At 45.6% G+C, this 21,664-nt stretch overlaps 1 protein-coding gene across 1 annotated transcript in view; it reads right to left on the bottom strand.

Annotated features, from left to right (window-relative positions):
- CCDC93 (CCC complex scaffolding subunit CCDC93) overlaps positions 1 to 21,664 on the bottom strand; it is a 1,072,960-nt gene that overhangs the window by 167,619 nt on the left and 883,677 nt on the right. The window contains exon 20 of the mRNA XM_085647463.1: positions 6,658 to 6,695. Within this exon, the coding sequence (XP_085503589.1) occupies positions 6,658 to 6,695 (38 nt within the window). The remainder of the gene's footprint in view (positions 1 to 6,657; positions 6,696 to 21,664) is intronic.

Consider the following 21,664-nt stretch of genomic DNA (forward strand, 5'->3'; position numbering starts at 1 on the left):
TGTTACAGCCAAGATTATGGACTAGGCTTTCACAATTTAGTTGCCTAAGTACATGAATTCATAAACTCCTGCCTGTCACACTGAACAGGTCACAACAACAAGCACTTTCTTGAGGACATGTGGTGCAGTAGTCAGTCCAAAATAGAGAATGATATTGTTTATATCATTACTCAGATTATTCTGTGAATGGGGCACATATGCAGTTTGGCCAGGATGGAAGTATACCCGGCGTGAAGGTACGGTGTCTCGAACAGAGGATCTTTGACAGTTATGTTTGATCATTGTTTTGGCCCATTGGAGGTATACTGACCATGAACATTTTACATTGCTATCCAAGTGCATTACGAGATACTTGAGCGGAAGACAAGTTTGCGCTGTGCTAAGCTCTATGTTTTTTTATTCAGATAACAGTGCATATATGGGAGTTTGGCATGAAAGCCCACTTGAGAAGATATACATATCCACATGATATGCCATATAATATGGTAATAATTTGCACCACGTCCCACTTCACACCGCTCAACCTTATTTGAATAAAAAATGTGCATGCTTAATTTCAAATGTTGACATATATCATGCAAAATGAATTGGTTTCTGTGCCTAAGAGTGATGATATTGTTTCACAGTGCATGATATAATGTGTTTTGGGATAATGATATTTTGGTTTCCACTATAGACACAAATGTACGGTGTGTGGTGTGCTGTTTACACACTACAACCAAACCCATATTGTTTTTTTGTAGCCTTGAAGAAGTCATGGGGAACACCCAACACGACGAAACACGTGTCGGCTGGGCAATGAAAGGAAGAAAATAAAGAACATAAAATAAATAATTTTCACAAGCTTGATATTGTGTTTACATTTGTAATTAAGTGTGTGCTTGGGATTGGAAGTATTTACATGAAAATAGATCAATGTAGGTCTCAATTAAGGAGGTTCGGTGATTCCTCCTTCCCTTGGAGCACAACTAATGATATATTGGACAGCTCAAAACAATAGTGAGCACCAATTAGCTATCCGGTGAACCATCACCCTTGTGCATAAACAAACATATACATGATAGTGCAAGGATCCCGTAGTGAACCTCAGGTAACCAATGTGCATGAGAATATTGGGAAGATGAAAATAGTTGTTTTGAAGATCTAGGGACAGAACACAGTCATTTGTATTCAGGGCCAGTAAAACCTGCGATAGGGACAGCCTCTTGAACCTTTCCTGCCAAAAGAACAAATTCAGAAGACAAAGATCCAGGATGAGTTTCAGACTTCCATTCCGCTTGGGAACAAGTAGTAAAGGGAATAGAATCCTGTGCTTCTTTCTTCCAGCGATGCTACCTCTATGGCCCCCTATGTTCAGCAGGGAAGGACATCTGCCTCCAAAATTGAGTCATGTTCTCATAAAGCACGCCCTGATAGAAGTGGGACATTCCAGAAAGAGAGACAGCAATGGTAGGGCATATCCTTTTGCAGATTAGGTGGATGACCCAGTCATAAACCACCGAAAAATGGGAGAAAAATGGGAGACCTTTCCCTGACCGGAAGTTGGTAATTGGAAGGGGGAGTCAGAGATGTTTTGAGGAAGCAGAGTAAGAAGTGGACTCCATCTGGAGTTGTAGTTCTCACCTAAACTCACTCCTGTCCCAAAAGCAGTGATATACATTCTGGAGTGCCTAGATGGGTTGAAAAGGTTATTTCTCGTGGGACAACACTTCCTTGGAATAGCCACCAAACCACTGATATTGCTTGTGGTTCCATGGTGCTGGGGAGGCTAGGCCCCAGCTGAAGCTTGGTCACTGAACTTTCTTTGAGGGCGCACCAGGGAAGACTCCGCTTTCTCTTCAAACAGCACCTCCCCATCGAAAGGCGTGTCCTTGAGTTTAGCATGAAGCTCTCTGAAGGAGCCAGTGGAAAGCATCCAAGGGTGCTGTGCAGAATGACATAAGGGCTCATAGACAGAGCTATGATGTCCGCAGAGTCCTGAAAACACATTAAGATTTGTTTGCATGCGTCCAATCCATCACTGTATAGGTCCATAAACAGTTTTTTCATGTGGTTTGGCAAGCTGATCACTGTAAGTTTTACCATTTCCTACAAGGCATGACCATATCAGAGCAGAAGCCAGGTGGCATTATAAGTGTGGTAGGCCAGAAGCATAGACTTTTCAGCCACTAAAGTCGAGTTGCTTTGACTATCTATGAGGAACTCCCAAGGGAAGGCATTAGGGTTCTGATTTAAGAAGGGCTTTCGAACTACAAGGCATTCTGGTGACGGTTGAGAAGACTAAAGGTGGGGATGACCCAAATCCTATTGCTTTTGAGTGTCTGTGGACTGCCGCACCCAAAATGGTCTTGGCATATGCACTCATGACGGAAACCAACAGGACTTCATTGAATGGAAGCAAGGGCTCTGCAACTGAAGAGGAGGGCTGCAAGATTTGCGTCAAAATGTTAGATGTAGCTTCTGCAGAAGGAAAAGTAATTTGTAAGGCTTCAGAAGCTTTTTTGCATTGAAGCCATAAATGAGAAAACATCCTCTGAAGCAAGAGCATGATGGCGAATTCTTCAGCAGATTTTCATACTACAGTCATGAATGAGAAGGCATTCTCTGTAGCAAGGTTAAATAGGTAAGGGATGTATTTTTCCTGTGATGTAGCTAGGTCACTCGTATTTTGTAAGTCAGCACGAATATTGTAAAGAGGAAATACATTTTCCGTTCTGAATCATCTTCTGTACAGCCATAGTTTCTTTAGGCATTACAAAGGCTTTGGAGTGGGATCGAAACTCTCCTCCATCTGGGCAAATCTCTGAGCCCTAGTGAGGTGCTCTGCCAAGGGAACATCATTTAAGTGACTGTTTTACTGCGGAAAAAAAGAGTACTTCTATGGCGCTTTTCATTTTTTTTAATGGGAAGATCTTATAGGAGATCATTCTCTTAAAAGTGACATAAGTGTGGATGAAGGGGGCTGCTTAGGTGTACTATTGCATGACTGCCCCAGAATCAACTTCGCCTACGGCTGCTTAACAGCATTCTGACACCTAGAGGCATAAGAATGGCAAACAACAACGTCATGCTCTCATCTGACGCACCACAAGCAGTTTCCATGTGGATGTGGAAGAGAGCCTTTCTTGTGTCATCTGGAAAAAGACTAGAAACCTGAATGAGTTTGAGGTGACATTTGACACAGTCACTAGCTAAGTGCTGAAGAGAGTGAGCCTTGGATGAGTGCTGAGGAGGTGTGGAAAAACAGAACTGATGCCAGTATGCCATGAGACGCCTAATATTCACTGGTGTCGTCATTTCCTGAAGCAGAATCCCAGATGAGGCAACATGAATCCACCGAGCAAAGCTGAAGAGATATTACAGGGGAAAAGCTTTTTCAGACCAGCCTGATGCCTGGAAGGATAATTCATTTGGTGAGGAATATGTGGACATATCAACTTATTAGTTGTTAGCAGAATATGGCTGCCAAACTGGCTCTTTCTCGGCGCCATTTTGACTCCTCTTCTATGGCGCTGGTGGATCTCCACTGGCTGCCTATTTCACAGCGGATTGTTTTTAAAGCACTTTGTTTAGTGTTTAAAGGGCTTCACGGGCAAGGGCCTGCTTCGTTACAGGAAATGTTTGCGTGGTATGTGCCCACACGCTCCCTTCGATCATCATCAGCATATCTAGTGGTAATTCCGAAGGTTTTGAGGGCCCGGATGGGCGGGCGGTCTTTTAGCTTTGTGGCAGCCAAAAATTGGAATTCTTTACCCTTGTCGCTGAGAAGTTTGGGGGAATTTTCCTCCTTTAGGAAGGGACTAAAAACATATCTTTTCCCTAGGTCAGATTAAATTCTTCTGTTACTGTGTTTTGCGTGTATTGGTAAAATGTCTAAGCGCCAGGATACCCTTCGGGTGACAGTTTGCGCTATACAAATACGCGATACATACATACATACATACATTCGAAAAAAAAAACACTTTTCAAATAATTGCCAATTGAAACACAATGGGTTTCACTGTCATTCTTGTTCTGTGTGTTTCTTTCTCATTATTTTTAGGCTGCACTGACATTTTATTCTTGGAAATTGTAAAAGGCATGCAGGCTTCTTGCTTTATAAAATAAAAATGAGCTGTGCATTTTTAATTGCTTTGTGCAGTGTCTTTTCATGCTTCAGGGTTAGGTATTCCCTGCTATCAAATGTTGATAGAAACATGAAATAGCCATTCAGTGAAACACTTTGCATAATTCACCAACCTCCCTGTGCTCTGTCACAATCTCTGGTACAACTTTGGTTTGCTGTGACTAACTTTTAGTTCAATTAGGTATCAGCGGCACCTCCCCCATTAGGGCGGAGGAGGGTAGCCCCACTGCTGTGAGCTCAGCAAAGCCAATTGTGAAAAATAAAATGGCAAACAATGCCACCAAAACATAAATACAAATGTATACACACACAGTGTAGGCCAAATTTCTTTCAGTATTTTAATATGTTTCTTCTTTCTAAAAACACAGTACAAACCAAATTTCTACTTTATATAAAATTTGAAAAAGACATTAAAAAACATATTTCATGTTCAATTGTTATAAAAATCATCCCAAAGTACAGTATTCTATAATCAGTACATCTTCATTAGACAGACAATCAAAGCAGAAAAATACAGTTTATCATGTAATGAGCAAAGTACCAATCTGTACCAGATCATTTGTTAAATCCCAGTATTTCTTATATATAGCGTTCCAAGGCTAACAAATGTCCCAAAGATCTGGTATATCAATCTTATCGACGTGTTTCAGTGGGTTCTAAGAATGGACAACCACCCTCTTCAGGAAAGCAAAAATATATATATATATATATATATATATATATATATATATATATATATATATATATATATATATATATATATATATATATATATATATATATATATATATATATATATATATATATATATATATATATATATATATATATATATATATATATATATATATATATATATATATAAACTACTGGCGGTCGCCAGTAGATAGTTATAGTTAGGACCGTGTTTCCATAGGAAATCCGCAACATTCTATTTGGAATAACTTTGGCGCCGATTGATGAATCCTCGCGAAATTTTCAAAATAGGTGGAGCGCTCCGCTCCGCTCCGCTCCTACCCTGAAAGTCTCGGGGGGAATTCGTCAAGCGGGGGCTGAGAAAAAAGGGGGGTCCCAAAACGCGTTTTTCCCATGCAATTTTCCATAGGGACCTTTAGTCCAAGGTACAGCCCAAACGGCTGAACAGAATTACTTTAAATTTGGCAAAGAGGAAGTCCTCAGGTCAGGGATGTGCCTTTTGCATATCTGGAGTCAATCTGTTCATTAGTTCCTGAGAAAATTGCAGTTAAAAGTACATACATATCTATAGCCTCGCACCGTGCGGGCACGGTGCGCGCACGGTGACGTGCACGAGCGCAATTCTGATTGGTTGTTAGATGTCAGTAAACATTCGAATCGGTCGAAATCAGGAAGTGTCTGCCGCCATTTTGTCTCTCGCAGTCTGAGGCAGTGAAAAACAAAGGTGGAGAACGTGAAAAGGGGGCAGGGTGGACAGTTCCTGACCCCCTAGCCTTTGTCAGGGGGTCACTGAAGGACCCCCAAGGATGAAATTTTTTTTTTTTTTCGAAAAAAGCGCGGGGTGCGCGCACTGTGCGCGCACGGCACGCACAACGCATCGTGGGTGCTCGGTGCGCGAATAAAAGATCAGCATCAATGGGAAGGTTCTCGTTGGAGTGAAACTTCTCCCTCACACTTTTCAAAAAGTATAAATATACTCTGGACGTTATAGCCTCATTAAATCAGCAGAGCAAAGGGGTAATAGCCTCCGTGTTCTTGATGAAACAGGCATTGCAAGTGCGCATGTCAGTTCTGCTGGCTGTCTTAATCCGGCTAGCCTGACATGCGCACTTAGATCTCTCCAACCCAAGCTGTGTTGCACAGTCGGGTGGAGAACAAACACAGGCTTCCAGGACTAGAGTGAGCGCCAAACCAATCCGCTCCAACCAATCCCAGCGCTTCTCTCATGCTGGGTAATAGTATTACCAGCATGAGAGCAGAGTCCTGATTGGCCTGGGGGAGTTGACTAGAGTTTGGGACCCTGTGCAGTAGCCCATGTACTGCTGGGAGAGGAGCAGAGCACCGAGGCGGCGGCCAGCAGGTATGTACACTTTTAATTTTTTTGTTGTTCTCTCCCACACTTCCCCACCTCTTTAATTTGACAGTAACCACTGCTGACAGGTAAACGTTTTATTTCCTAAGGGTTTTTTCTATAACAAAAAACATAATCAGACAGTGACCTGGATTGGGAACCAAAGATTCTGCTTGAACTCCCCTCCTTTTTTTCATTTTTGAAAAGATGTCTTCTCGCAAGAATCTTTTAACCATGATAAACATCATACAGAAACCTACCACATAGAATACTAAAAATAATCAATGCTTGAGGACCAATTATTTAAGAATTTTTTTTTAATAAAGCACCATATTGCCATTGTGCAAAATTACATTGGACTTGATTTGGGTCTACTGCTAAATACTAGTCCAAAACTGACATGATTTCTTCATGAAAACATATTTTAAATATGGCACATAATAATATGCAACTACCACTTTTAAAAAAGAATGCAATTACTTACTGCTGAAAATTGTCGTGAATTGAATTCAGCAAGTTAACCTGTTAAAGAAAAAACAGGGTATCACATGCACTGTAAATGCACTGGCAATGCAAGAATTACTCCACTAGATTACAGAAAAACTGGAGTTGGCAAACTATGTATAGATATAATTACTTGAGAGGTTACAGGAAAATATTACCCTCATAATCCTATTGCTTTCTTCACACATCAACTTACACATTTTAATCTCTTTTAACATCCACTTCTAATAAAAATTCTCATCTAAACGGCAAGACCCAAGAAACAGAAAATGAGCACGTTGTTTTCCAGGAGATTCTTGATAAAATGTACCAGGCTCGGAAATTATGAATATCCTAGACTGGTGAAGGTATAAACAGAGAGAGCACATTGTATTCACCAGAAATGTCACCATCTGTACACTTCCTCTTCATTAATTACAAGCTTACAGAGCAAAATAGGGATTGAAAGGCATTTCAAAAAGAGTGAGAATGACAAATTTGGAGAACAATTGCTGGAAAGAGGGTCTCGGCATCGATGCACTTACGACTGAAACACCAACTGATCAAATAGGATCCAAAAGGCCACAAAGCATCTGAGGGTTTCTTGTGCAGGGTGTATGTTACCAAGCAGTTCGGACAGGGCAGGTTGGTCGGTTGCCCTAGTCTAATGGAATCAACAAGCTAAACAAACATTGGCAAAGCTAATAGGTCTGGGTTGCTTTTTGAGTCCAGACGACGGTCCTGCTCTATAGTTTGGCAGACGGTACTCGAACAGGTAGGGAAATGTCCACCACCCTGACGGACTACCTTCCACCAAATTTAAAGTCCCCCTGGCCCAGCAGTGATCTCTGTTCCTTGCCATAGTGGGTCCTGTCAAGGTACAAAAAGTAGGTTGGGCAGCTGCTACCAGTTGTAATGGCCATCCATCAAACTGTAACAAAGTGGGAGTTTGTCACCGTTATAAAACTGATGGCCCGGACACCAAGGGAGTTTTTCCCTTGGATCGTGGGTCATATTTTTCTGACCTTCACCTCCAGGTTTTACCAGGCAATGACAGCCAAGCTGAGTGAATTTTCAACGATAAAAATCAATTAAGCTGCAGTTATCTTAGTGATCTGCAATTCAAACACCGGCCTATCCACCACCTTATTATGCAGCCTCAAATACAAAAGAGTAGCACTACTGCTGTGAGAATGAGTTCCCTGGTAAGAATGAGTCCCTTGAAGTTCATGTGTGCTTCTTTCCATTTTGGCAACAGTTTAAGAGGTCCTAAACCCTAGAGACCGACAAACTGTGATTTATGGGTCTCAGGGTTAGTCCTTCTGCTAACCCTGGGAGGAGAGATCCCTTGTGGTCCAACAGCCTCATGCTCTAGGGAGGTAAACACTCAAAGCGAGCCCAGGCTGGTGAAAACTTATCAGCTGATTTATGTTTTTGGGTGCCCAGCTGCTCTCATATAAATTGCTTACTGATCTCCTCCTGTGGGGCGCAGGTCTAGAATAGGACGAAAACCGTCGTCATTTTTGGGCACCAGAAAGTAGCAGGAATAATAACCAGACAATATTTCTGGTGTCAGCACCCTCTCTATTGCTTCCTTAGCCAAGAGAGCTGTCACTTTCTGGCGGAGTAAGGAGAGATGGTCCTCCATCAGGTGGCATGGCTGGAGAGGTAGTCACGAAGGGGAGTGAGTACACCCTTTGAACAAACTGGAGAACCCAGCAGTCAGATGTTGTCAATCTCCAGTGGTGCCGTTGATGGCATATCCTGCCTCCCACTGGTTGCCAAAGATGGATTGAGGGCATACTAAAGAGGTTTGGAGGCTGAGGCTACCGAGGTAAGGCTTGATAGTGGACTGGCCCAACCTCTAGCTGCCTGACCTACAGGGTCTGTGGATCCAGTGTCGTTGGCTACGCAGAGTCTGGGGAGCTTGCGTGCCGTGGTGGCTGGGTGGGTAAGGACAAGGCTGGAAGCCCCTTCCGCGGACACTAAAGAAGTGAATGGAGGACTGGGGTTGTCGGAGGCCATGGAAAGGCCAAAGGACCTGGCCGTAGCTCTGCTATCCTTGAAGCACTCCAGCGATGAGTCCGCCTTGTCTCCGAAGAGACGGGAGCCATCAAAGAGCATGTCGATAAGCGTGGCTTGGATATCCCCTGAAAACCATTCAGTCTCATGCCAAGTGTGGCGCCCTAAGGCCACTAACAAAGAAACCGTTCTGCCTAGCAAGTCAGTCAGGTCCAGCCCACATCAGATCGTGGAATGGGCTGCATCTATACTGTCTGTCATAGCTTGGGAGAGTATGGCCGTGGCGTCCTCTGAGACCATGGACAGCACCAAGTCAACCGAATTCCAAAGTGCACGGGAATAACAGCCGAAAAGGCACATCTTGTTCACGGACCGCAATGCCAGGCTCGTGGAAGAAACATTTTGCTGCCTAAGATGTCCAGCCTCTTGGATTCTCTGTCCGGTGGGGTTGTAGAGAATCCTGGCCTCTAACTTTAATAATGGCGGCTCAGGATATGGTTAAAAAACAATATGTGTAGTGCAACTAATCTGAAATTATTACCTACATAAGCCGCCATACCCAGGACACCCAGCACCAGCTGGGACTACGAGGGAGTGAGTCAGGTTTGCAGCGGAGGGACCTCCAAGACCAAGTAAGGCTAATGCGTGCTCCAATGGGGCTATGCGTGCTATGCGTGCTCCAATGGGGACCCCCTGATAGAGCCCGCAAACCAACATTGTGCTTACTGCAACAATTATTTTGACTTCCAGATCGGATTCTTTGATGATCAACCCTCCCCCGAGCCCCGATATTCTGCCTAATATCCCCAAACATTGTAACTATAAGAAACTTTTGTGCATGTTTATCACTGTCTTTACAGTTTTTAAAGTTTTTAAAAGTTCCTCATTATCTGCTCATAATGTTCGCAGGAGCACCAAGTCACATCACCCCATGTACGTACTCCTGCTCACTGTGCACAGTGCGCCCAGGACCACTTGTCAGAGCGCTAGTGGCCCACACTTACGATACCGGGCTTCCATGAATACAGCCCTTAGACTGCACAGGGTGTCTACGCTATTCCCAGCGGGTTCCCCCGGGGGGTAGACAGCGCCACTGTTACATCCATTGAGCGGCGCCTAGATCTACCAACTAAACGCGTGCTCACCATCCAATCGCCCTTGCTCTATTCATAACTGACACAGCATGCATAGAACCTCCTGCATGCCGCCACAAGCATGGGCAACACGCCGATCACTGTAGTAGTCATAGAGACACATGACTACAGCACTTCATTTTTGCCACTAAGATTGCATTTTATGTTGCGATAAAAAATATATGTCTTGTTATGTCTCCTTCTTTCCCTACAGGTATTTTTCAAGTGTCAGTGAGTACGCCGACACTTAAACCACACACCTTAGCGCATGTGTAGGTGTCACAACAGGTTTCACGTGGCACCTTTCACCTTTGCCACTCACCATTCACTCACCTGGTCCTGAAGAAAGCCCTTTCACTTTTGAAACGGGCTGAAACATGTAGACCGCCACACATAGTCAACTTACGGTAATAATTCCAGATTAGTTGCACTACACATATTGTTTTTTAACCATATCCTGAGCCGCCATTATTAAAGTTAGCGGCAAGGATTCTCAGAGATATTTTTAACTGTACAAAATCACTTCACATCACATATATGCACAACACCTGCTCCGCTGTAATCAGGCGTCGTAGCACAACCGGGAGGCACTCGGCTGCCCGGTTGGGACCCCAATGATGAAGCATGACCCCGACCAGGTTGGTGTGTGAGGGGTCTTTTAAGAACACCTAATGGGTCCATGTTCACACTACATACAGTGATCTAACTGCATACACATAGTGGGTTTGTCCACATTGTTTGAGTTTAGTATTCATTAGGGGAACGGGACGTACCCCTAGTACTTATTCCCTAGCTCTCCCCTTGATTTTTTACAGTTGTAGAGAATTCGCCAGGGTTTTCAGGGGTGGTGGAGGCTTGAACGACCAAGCTCTCCAATGGGGGTGTTTTCGTTAGGAAATTGTGGTCCCCCAGGGTAGGGCAATGACGGCAGGCAATTGTGCTGTTCACAGGCGCCCCTATCCTCGGCTTGGATCAGGTCCCTAGCAGGACATCCAAAAGGGCTTCATTAAATGGGAGAAGCTGTTCTGAGGGGGTCACTCTAGGCCGAAGCAAGTCTGTCAATATGTTAGTCTTAACTGCCACTCAGAGCAGGCTAAGGTCAAGGACCTCGGCCGCCCTTCTAACTACCATAGAACAAGAAGCTCCCTCCTCCGCAGCCTCGTAGGAGGAGAGACCACACCAGTATCTGGGGAGGTGTCCAGTCCACTGGTATCCACAGGGATGTCCACTAGGAAGGCTGGCTTCAAGCCCTGTGACGGACCCCAATCTTATTTGCTTCTGATGCCTTGTGCACTACCTAAACAAATACCAGCGTCGACTGCTGCGCCATACATCCCAAGGCCTTGAGGGAGCTAAGTACCTAAGGTCCTTGCTGCTCGACATGCGGTGCCGGGATGGTCTCATTCCCAATAAAGAGGAAGGTCCCAGGATCGTTCGCCGGAGCCAATAATCTTCGTTTAAGTTGTTTGTGTGTTTGGGTAAGACCCACAAAAAGAGCAAGAAGTTAATGAGGGCTTCGATTCCACCCAGTCCATCGAAGTCTTCCAACCAGATGAGGGAGCATTGTCATTCAAGGCCTGGCTCCACAGTTGAGCCTACGCATGGGCAGGCTCAACGCCTCCCTGAGATTCCTGGAGCCGAAGCAACCACAGCCAAATTCCGTGAATTTTATGAGACCATACACCTCATATTTGGGCAGTCCGTTCTCACTGGCGTGCCTACCGGCCCTGCAGGCGCGGGAGGGTCCCCTACTGGATCCCTACCAGAGGGTCTGCCACCAGCACCAGTCAGGCCCCTTTGATCCACATAGGGATCCAGACCGACACCAGTCATACCACCATGACCTTCCCTGACGCAGGTCCCAATGTCGACGCTCTCTGCTCCCTCCAGCGTCTTTGTCCCCATTGTGATCCCTGACTCTGACACAAAGTTGGAGGGGCGTCACCTAATGCAACTCCGGTGCAACTGGAGGCTGATCACGGATTTTAGAATATGGAGATTCACAATTCTATGTGGGAGGGGGGGGGGGGGACTACAAATTTGGTTGACTTTGCGTTCGTCGTTGGCGTAGTGGTCGCTGGAATGACGTCGCGGTATATACTTAGACGCCGCTCCTGCACGCTTACGTCAGTTCTTTACATGACATTCCAAGCCAGAAGCGCAGAGCCATGCAAGACACTGACCACTGGTGCACAAAAACTAGGGCCCTGAAAGGGAGTCCCTTACCCTAGAAGTCAGTTCGCAGAATGGGGAGAATGGGTGGGCAGTGAGAACTCCATAACTAATGCACAAGTTACTTACCTTCGGTAACAATATATCTGTAAGAAACATTAGTAGAGATAGATTCCTTACCTTAGAATTACCCCCAGGCGTCAGACTGGATCCAGAAAGTTTTTATCAGCAGTACCCCTGCGCATCGGTAGGCGTCGTCGTGCAGCTCCGCGTGCGTCGCTTGCGTCGTCGGCGCTGAGATGACGTCACTGGAGCTACTTAGAAGCACCCACGCGCGCTGACGTCAGTTCTGTACACGACTTTCCGTGGCAGGAACGCAGAGCCATGCAAGAAACTGACCACTGGTGCCATGAAACTAGGGCCCTGAAAAGGATGACCTTAACCCTAGAAATCAGTTCGCAGAACGGGGAGGATGGGTGGGGCAGTAAGGAATCTATCACTACTAATGATTCTTACAGATATATCGTTACCGAAGGTAAGTAACTTGTGCATCTGAAAGAAACACGTAGTGATAGATTCTTTACCTTAGAATAGATACCCCAGCAATACCAACCCCGGTGGTGGGTCGGCGAACCAAGATCACACCAGAAAGTCCTGGAGAACAGAACGGCCAAAGAAGCCGTCTCTCCGGACTTGGCTGTCCAGGCAGTAGTGCTTGGTAAACGTATGCAGCGAGGCCCACATAGCTGCCAGACAGATATCATGCAAGGGAACTCCCCGTCCCAAAGCAGTAGTGGCTGCCGTCGCCCTGAGAGAATGAGCGCGCAGCCCCACCGGAGGCTCCTTTTTAGCCAAAGAATAACAAGTCTTTATGCACGGAACGACCCATCGAGAGATGGTCCCCTTGTGCACGGCCCAACCTTTCTTGGCGCCCACTTAGCCAACAAAGAGCTGGTCATCCACCCAGAACTGTTGTGTGCGGTTCAGGTAGAATGAGAGCGTACGTTTTGGGTCCCGACAGTGGAGCCTCTCTTCCTCTTTTGAGGGATGCGGAGGCGGAAAGAAGGTGGGCAAAGTGATGGTCCGCCCCATAAGAAATGCGGTGACAACCTTTGGCAGAAAAGATGGACGAGTCCTTAGAACCACTTTGTCTGGATGGACAGAGAGAAGAGGAGATTTAGAAGAAAGAGCCTGGAGCTCACTCACTCTTCTGGCAGAGGTGATGGCCACCAAGAAAGCTGTCTTTAAAGTGAAAAGACGAAGAGGACAGTTGTGAAATGGTTTAAAGGGAGCACACATCAGATAGGTCAGAACCAGGTTCAAGTCCCACAGGAGGGAAAAGCTGAGTAATGCCTTTTAAGAATTTATTTACAACCGGGGACTTGAAAAGGGAAGGCTGATCTGGAAGCCGTAAAAAGGCTGAAATGGCCGAGAGATAGCCCTTGATAGTGCCCAGAGCAGAGGCCTGCTGGGCCAAAGAAAGGAGGAATAAAAGGACCTCTGAGAGAGGAGCAGAAAGGGGATTCACAGCCTTTGCTGTGCACCATGCCACAAACTTATTCCACCGGCAGGCATATACCGTCTTAGTAGAGGGACGCCTGGCTGCCAAGATTACATTACAAACTTCGGGAGACAGGTCAAAAGACGTCAACTGCCGCCGCTCAATCTCCACGCAAAGAAGTGGAGACTGGACAGGTTCGGGTGGAGGACCGTCCCCTGTTGCTGCAACAGAAGATCCTCCCGAAGAGGCAGTCGGATCGGGCGATCGATAGCCATGCTGAGTAGCTCGGGATACCATAGTTTTCGAGCCCAGTCCGGAGCCACAAGAATGACTTAAAAGGCAGCAAGGGCTCCGAAGAGGTTGCAGCTGGCTGAAGCACTTCTGTCAGGAGGTTAGTGCTGACGCCCACCGCAGGGAGTTCGAGGTGGAGGGCTTTGGCTGCACTACGTACTACCACTGCGTAACTGGCTCACTCCTCCGTAGCCATGGTAGGTGGAGACAGCATGCCAAGGTCAGGTGAGGTGTCAAGACCACTGGCCTCCCCCAACTCCTCTGCCCAGTCCGGATCATAATCACAATGTTGTGTGAGAGGGTCCTCAGACCCCTCCCAGTTCTCCCCTTCCTCCAAAGTCTGCGAAACAGGCTGAAAATAAGGAGGACGGACTGACCCGGTGTACATCTCCTTTCCCCTCCCAGCCCACAGTAGGTCTTCACACAGCGTCAGGACACCTTCGGGTATCAGTTCGCGCTCTACAAGTTTCATTAACATAGGGGAAAAAGGCCCCCATCAGCGTCGGGATCGGCGCCGCGTCCGGGCTGAAACCAGGGACGACGTCATCCCGAGGAGCGGGCGACGTTGGAGGTGGTGCCAGTGGGGTCGACGGCGGTGGAGGTGTGACGAGGTCAACCGGCGTCGACCAGGGTCCGATCCTGGATCCCAGGAGGTCCTGCGGCACTGGGGCCGGAGCCGTCGGCGACGACGGGGCCGCCAGCCATGGAAGGACAGGACCTCCAGTCAGGCCCACAGGGCCCGTAGGCACACCGGAGGGGCCAGAGGGCCCAAAGAGTCAGGCCATGGCAGCAAAAAACTCTTGCACCTGAGTAGGCGTCGCCGACGGACCCGGAAATGGTGGGTAGGCCGGCGACGAGTTTGCAGGCTCCGCCGGAGCCGTGGGGGTGGCACCACCTTCAGCCATGTCGTGCGACGGGCGAGGGGAAGTCAAGGAGCGACAACGCTTCTTCGACTTCTTTTTGGAATGCTTCGACTTACCTGACCCCGAGTGCGAAGACTTAGATCCAGACTTCCGGACTTCCAGCAACTTTCGGGGTCGCTCCCTCAAAGTTTTCAGAGCCATGGCCCGGCAGTCAGGGCACGACTTGGAGTCGTGGTCGCGCCCCAGGCAGTAGAGTCACACGCGGTGTGTGTCCGTCACCGACATCATGCGGTGACAGTCCCCATAGTTCTTGAAGCCGGGCATCCCTACGACACTAGGAGTTGATTGACTCGAAGAAATTGAGACAAAAGGCCTCAAAAAAACTCAGTAAAAAAATGACTGGGGCTACTTGCTCTTCCCGATCTGCACTTGCTGGTGTGGAAAAAGAAAGAACTGACGTTAGTGCGTGTGGGCGCGTCTAAGTAGCTCCAGCGATGTCATCTTGGCGCAGACGATGCCGCCGAACGCGGAGCCGCATGACGACGCCTACCAACGCGAAGGGGTACTGCTGATGAAAACTTTCTGGATCTAGTATGGCGCCTGGGGGTAATTCTAAGGTAAGGAATCTATCACTACGTGTTTCATTCAGATCTATGGGAAACCACTCAGAAGTGCCACTCTAATTACTTCAAAAGAACGTAAACTATATTAAACATTAAGCAAAATACAAAATAGTATCATCTCCATTGGTCTTGTACACTTTTCTTACGCATTACAGCTTACAAATTTAAAACAAGCTCCTGTGCACTGTGATTAATTTCTAAATCCGAAAGTTGAAACGATTGCTACGAACATAAAATGTGATACCAATCTAGGATACTTGCAATTAAGAGGAGAAAATCACAAGCGAAGGTTCAATTAGGTAACTGGCTATACGAAGGCATCTAGTGCAGTCAGGTCAAGGAAATACCTGACAACAACATTTTAACTAAGATCCAAGAAGAATGACCTCCTGTTATGAGCATACGTCCTAGTGTATCTGGAAGCAGCATTTTTCTGGATCCACACTAAGCAGGGGATCTGTTAATTGGTCCCCATTGAGTAACCGGGAATCTTGTTTTATTGGATATGCTGTTTGTAATTCATGTTGCAATTTTATTGGTGAAAGGTCTGATAGACATCCAAAAGAATCAATGAGAAGTTCACCCTGCTGGGAGAGGGTTCCTGCTTTCCTGTCATTGATTTCTACGCAGCCTACCATCAAGTTGAGCTACAGCCAGAGCCAAGATCACTCACCTCCTTTATCACATTTTGTAGAATGCCGTTCAGTCTGGCTTCCGCCGCAGCTAAACTATAGGGAATATCGCAGTATGTCTTACAAGGTCAAAAGAGCAAGTTACTTATCTTCGGTAACTCATTATCTGGTAGAGACAATATCTAGCTGCAGATTCCTTACCTTATAACTCAAAGGTAAGGAATCTGCAGCTAGAAGTCTCTATCAGATCAATGTCCTTTGTTTCCAAGATGACTTTCTAATTTATAAAATGTTGGAACAAATCCACAATGCCACTTTGAAAAATGTATTGCCAAGATTCGAAGAAGGAGGTTGAAAATTATGAAGGAGAAGGATCACACTGGGTTTGGGTTGGTTGAGTATTTAGAACACACATTATCTAAAGATGGTATTAAAACCAAAGTTAACCTTGTTGACGTTGTGATTGAGGAACCTGCCCCAATCAATAAGGAAAAACTCAAATCATTACTCGGTCTAACCGAGTATTATTCATTGGGAAATGTTGATGATAGTTGAAAAACTACTGCGACGGACGGAAGCCTTAGAGGTTACTTTGACAAAGGTAGTCAAAAGAAAAGAATGCCTATGAGGCTTTTGCTCCTGAACTCTAAAGGGCTCAGAGTTCAATTACTTGGCTGTAGAACACAAAGCCCCAGCCTGCCATTGGGCCATTAGGTACTTCTGTGCGTTATACCTTTCACACATACAGATCACAAGCCTCTCACTTTTATATTTACACTTAAAGGGGAAAACGTACAACTGCTGGAATTTTAAGATAGCCGTTGGGATTAGAAGGGTCACATTTTAGCAGGTAATATTTGTCAGGCTACAGACTGCCTCTCCTGAATGCTGTTGTGTAAAACAGAATAGGAAGAAGATCAACATGAAGAGCTGGTTTATCTTTTAAGATATCAGGACTCAACAAGAATGAATGTAAGCGAAGCATTTGTTTTGAAAGAGGTCCAAGAAAGTGCCATGCACAGTTGGCCACAAATGCGTAATGTACTACCAAAGGGAATTAAATGGTTTTGAAAGTCAGAAATAAATTAAGTGTGGTAGACGAAGAAGTCTTAGGAAGCAACAAGTTGGTTTCTCCCAGAAGGTTGCGGTAAAGAATTATGGATCTGGCCTAAAAAGGGCATTTATGGAGGAGTATCATGAAAAGTATTGGAGCCCAGGACTGTTTTCCTGGTATGGATCCTTAGTTGGAAAAAGAGTAAGAAACGGTTTTAGTTGTACTGCAAGCCAGAAAGTTCCATTATCTACGAATGAGTTTCCAATAAAAACATTAAAGTAATTGACAGTGGATATAAGAGGATCATTATTGATTCTGTATGCAAGAGAGGTCCTACCTAGACCTTATGGAGTACCACCCTCACTAGGTTCTGACATGAGTGGTAAATACTCTAACCAACAAATATACTGATCATTTTCTTGAGGGATACGTTCCTCTGTGAGGGAATCCTAGAAACTTTGGTTACAGGCAATGGGGTACAATTTACCTCAGAAAGCATGAAAGAGTTAATGAAAAAGATGAATGTTGAGCCAGATAAGAGCAACACTTTATTGCACCAGAACAAATGCATTAAGGAAGAAAATATACTGTATGATTAAGGAATGCATTCACATGGCTAGTGTAAATAGTAGACATATTGAAAGGGCACTTCAAGACATTTTGAAGTCCTTCTTTCTTTTTGCCAACAGTGTCTCTGAGTTATCTTCATTGTCTCATATACAAGGGTGAAAACCAGGAACAAAAATTACCCCCAGTAGCTTAAGTGGCAGGTATGTATGTGTTCAATGAAATTAAGTGATGAGCAAAATAATATTTCACCAAACTGACTAAAAAAAGATGTGATGTGTGGCATGGGATAAAAAAAACAGAATTTGAACGTTGGTAAATGGATACAAGTAAAGAGAAAGGGCAGCATAAAGAAAGAGACACTTAATTTATTACACCTCTGAAACGTTTTCAGGTGAAATGCAAGTTGGTTGTGTTAGAATATGGGCAAACCTAGAGCACAGACAGATTGCCTAGAAGTTTGAATCATTCTGTCAAGGATGGGCAACAGAATAAGATGCACATCACTGTGTCATAAAGAGCATCACAAGACCTAGCACACTCATCGACTAGGGAAGGATATATATTGTAATTAAAAACTGTATTCCTAATGTTATATATTTCATTCTTGTAAGTAGTCATGTTAACTACTTTCCTTTAGCATTTTCGTACTTAGATTGAAGGGGCTGGAATAGAGTTGAGGTGGTGGTGAATAGCAGTTGGATTGGATCTGAAGGAAATCAGCTGACAAGCCATAGAGGTGTCTTGGGTTTGTTTTGTAGAAATAAATGCTATCCTACACACCTCATTCGGCATTCTTACAGGAACATTTCCACTTCTCTTAGAAATTAATTACCACAGTGATATCTTTTTCAGTTATATATGGAATGAATAATTTTCAGTGACAGAAAAGATAACACATGAAATTGTAAACACATGAAATTGTAAACTAGCGGTCATGGTAACTGAAATTAATTCAGTTAGATTATAAATATGTAATATCCGTTGCTGGGCAGTGAAAGGTAATACTTCACCAATGTTGCCATAGTGCGATGAATCATTAATGTTCGTCACAAAAAGCACAATATTTGCTAAACAAGCAGCAGTGACTTATCAAACTTATTAGCACCTTATTACCACCATAAAGCATGGGTTTTTCACATCAGGGTAGCACGTTCATAGTTCGAAGACGAAGAGAGACAAAATTGGATTTGGAAATGAAAGCAGGACAGGAGAAAACGTAGAGTAGTTAGAGATAGGGAGTGATAGTTGTATAACCAGCAGAAATATATGCCTGATCTCTGTTACCATGTTGATTACACAAGGTAACAACATTGTGACTAACACAAAAAGGCAGCATGGCACCTGCATTTCACTTATAAAATAGTGATCTTATTTGTTACCTTCACTTTCAATGTTTGCTAAGAACTCTGTGGACAGTCGTTGACCAAATGTATGCTTAGTTCCTACCTCAAGGAGAGAATTTATTTTTGACCCACTGCTAACTCAAACTAATAAAGAATGCAGTAGAAAAATACGAAGATTCACTGGGAAGGCAGCAGTATTCAAATATATAAGGATACAGGTCTAATGTAAAATCTTCATTGTGTTGCTTGTATATGGCGTCAGCAACTAGAAACATCATAACATTTGCCTCAGTAAGATAGCAGTGTGAAAATAGAAAGGAACAAGTTACTTACCTTTGGCAACACTCTTTCCAGATGAGTTTCTATCTAAATTCAGATTCCTCACCTTAGAATACACCCAGATTGGATACGGAAAGGTTTTCTCCAGCAATGTTCCAACGCACTACTAGGTAGCACCATGCGACCACACATTGACTCCAGACATCCACGTTGATTCCGTACATCCCAGGAAATGACAGAGTAAATAAGCACCACCCAGCATGGGGACGTCAGTTTCTTGCCTTTCTCTGTGTTCTTAGATGTGAAGCATACACATTGGTAGGACTAGTGGGAACATTCTTAACTTGGGTTCTTTTTAAGATGTTGAAAAGAGGCCACTCTAGAGAATGAAGTGGGTGGGTGGGAGTTCATGGAGGAATATGCAATTGTATAGAATATCACCAAAAAGAGAGTTACCAAAGGTAAATAACTTGTTGTTCTGATGAATACTTTTAACCACCGATTCCTCGCCTTAGAATAGATTCAAAAGCAGTATCTCCCCAGGTGGAGGGTCTGTGGAGTGGACTCAGACAAAAAGGTTTGGCAGGAATGAGTGAGCAAAAGGGCCTTCCCACCGGACCTGGCCGTCAAGGCAGTAGTGCTCTGCGAATGGATGCCTTGACGCCCATGTCACAGCCTGACAGATGTCAATGACAGGCAGTCCGTATGCCAATACTTTGGTCGCAGTCTTAAGCCTTGGTGTAATGGGCTCTCAGACCTTCTGGTGACTGCTTCTTGCCCAATGCACAGCAGATCCAAATGCAGACTATCCACCTCAACAAGATTATCTTCTGCAAAGCCTTTCTTTTTGTCCGCACAGGAGAATGCCACAGAAACGTCATCATCTACATGGTAGTCTTTGGTTCGATCAATATAAAAGTTCAAAGCAGTTTTCGAGTCCAGCCGATGAAGTCTCTTCCCCTCTTTCGAGGGGTAAACAACAGGTGATTTAGGTAAGGGTGCTTGGCTGTGCAAATGTAAAAAGCAGAAAGGGCCTACAAATAACCTTTAATAGTACCCACTGCAGGGCCTTGGTGGCTAAGGACAAAACAAACAAAAGAACATCCAACAGATTGCAATGTAAAGGGTCAATCTTGCCGTTACCACACATAGCCACAAACTTGTCCAATGGCCTGGTATAAATGTACTTCATGGAAGGGTGTCTGGCGCTGAGGGGGACATCCACCACTTCTGTTGGCAGATCAAACATAATCAACTGCCGCTGCTCAAGCTCCAAGCACAGAGGGTAGAGTGCGTAGATTTGGGTGGAGGACCCAGCCCTGTGCTGGGACAGGAGTTCCTCCTGAAGTGGCAGCCTGATCGGAGGGGAACTCTAATGCCCAGAATGTCTGGGTCCCACACTCTCCTGTGGGCCTGTTTTTTTCTGACCTTTTTCAGAACTCAGGCGAGGAAAGGCAGAGACGAGATGATGTACAGGAGTCCGGAGTTCCATTGCAGCTGGAAACATCTTCAATCAATCAATCAATCAGTGGTTTATATAGCGCACTATTTACCCGCAAGGGTCTCAAGGCGCAGGGGGGGAAGGGGCAGCGGCTCCGGGTCAGTCTAAGTGCCAGGTCTTGAGGTCTCTCCTGAACGTGTGAGTCGGGGAGCATCTGATGCTCACCGGGAGCTCTTTCCAGGTTTTCGCTGCGATGTAGGAGAAAGCTCTCTCGCCGGTTCTGTTTCTGCGGATGCAGGGGACCTCTGCCAGGGTGAGGTCGGCAGAGCGGAGGTTCGTCTCGGGTACGTGGAAGGATAATCTCTCATTGAGGTATTTGGGTCCCACGTTGTTGAAGGATTTGTAGGCGTGGGTGAGGACTTTGAAGGTGATCCTCTTTTCGCCAGTGGAGGCCTCGTAGGTGTTGGGTCATGCGCTCATGGCGCGGTGTTTCGAGGACGAGTGTGGCTGCGGTGTTCTGGATGGTTTGGAGTTTGTGTAGAAAAGTTTTGTTGATTCCGGCGTAGAGGGCGTTTCTGTAGTCCAGTCTACTGGTTATGAGTTCTTGGGTGACGGTCCTTCTGCAGGCCGGGGGGATCCATTTGAAGGTCTTACGGAGGATGCGAAGGCAGTTGAAGCTGGTGGAGGCGACGGCGTTGATCTGGTGGTTCATGGAGAGGGAAAAGTCAAGGATGATGCCGAGGTTCCGAGCGTGGTCTGTAGGGGTGGGTGGACTCCCGAGGGCGGAGGGCCACCAGGGGTTGTCCCAGGCGGAGGTGCAGGGTCCGAAGATGAGGACCTCAGTTTTCTCTGAGTTTAGCTTCAGGCAGCTGTCTTTCATCCAGGGTGCCACGTTCTTCATTCCTTCCTGGAAGCAGAGCCTGGTGTCTTCGGGATTCTTCGTGAGCGAGAGGATGAGCTGAGTGTCGTCCACGTAAGATACGATGCTGAGCCCATGCTGTCTGACTATGGCAGCGAGGGGGGCCATGTAGATGTTGAAGAGCGTGGGGCTGAGTGATGATCCCTGGGGGCTCCGCAGCTGATT

Source organism: Triturus cristatus, chromosome 3_2 (genome assembly GCF_964204655.1).
Source record: "Triturus cristatus chromosome 3_2, aTriCri1.1, whole genome shotgun sequence".
Lineage (NCBI taxonomy): Eukaryota > Metazoa > Chordata > Amphibia > Caudata > Salamandridae > Triturus > Triturus cristatus.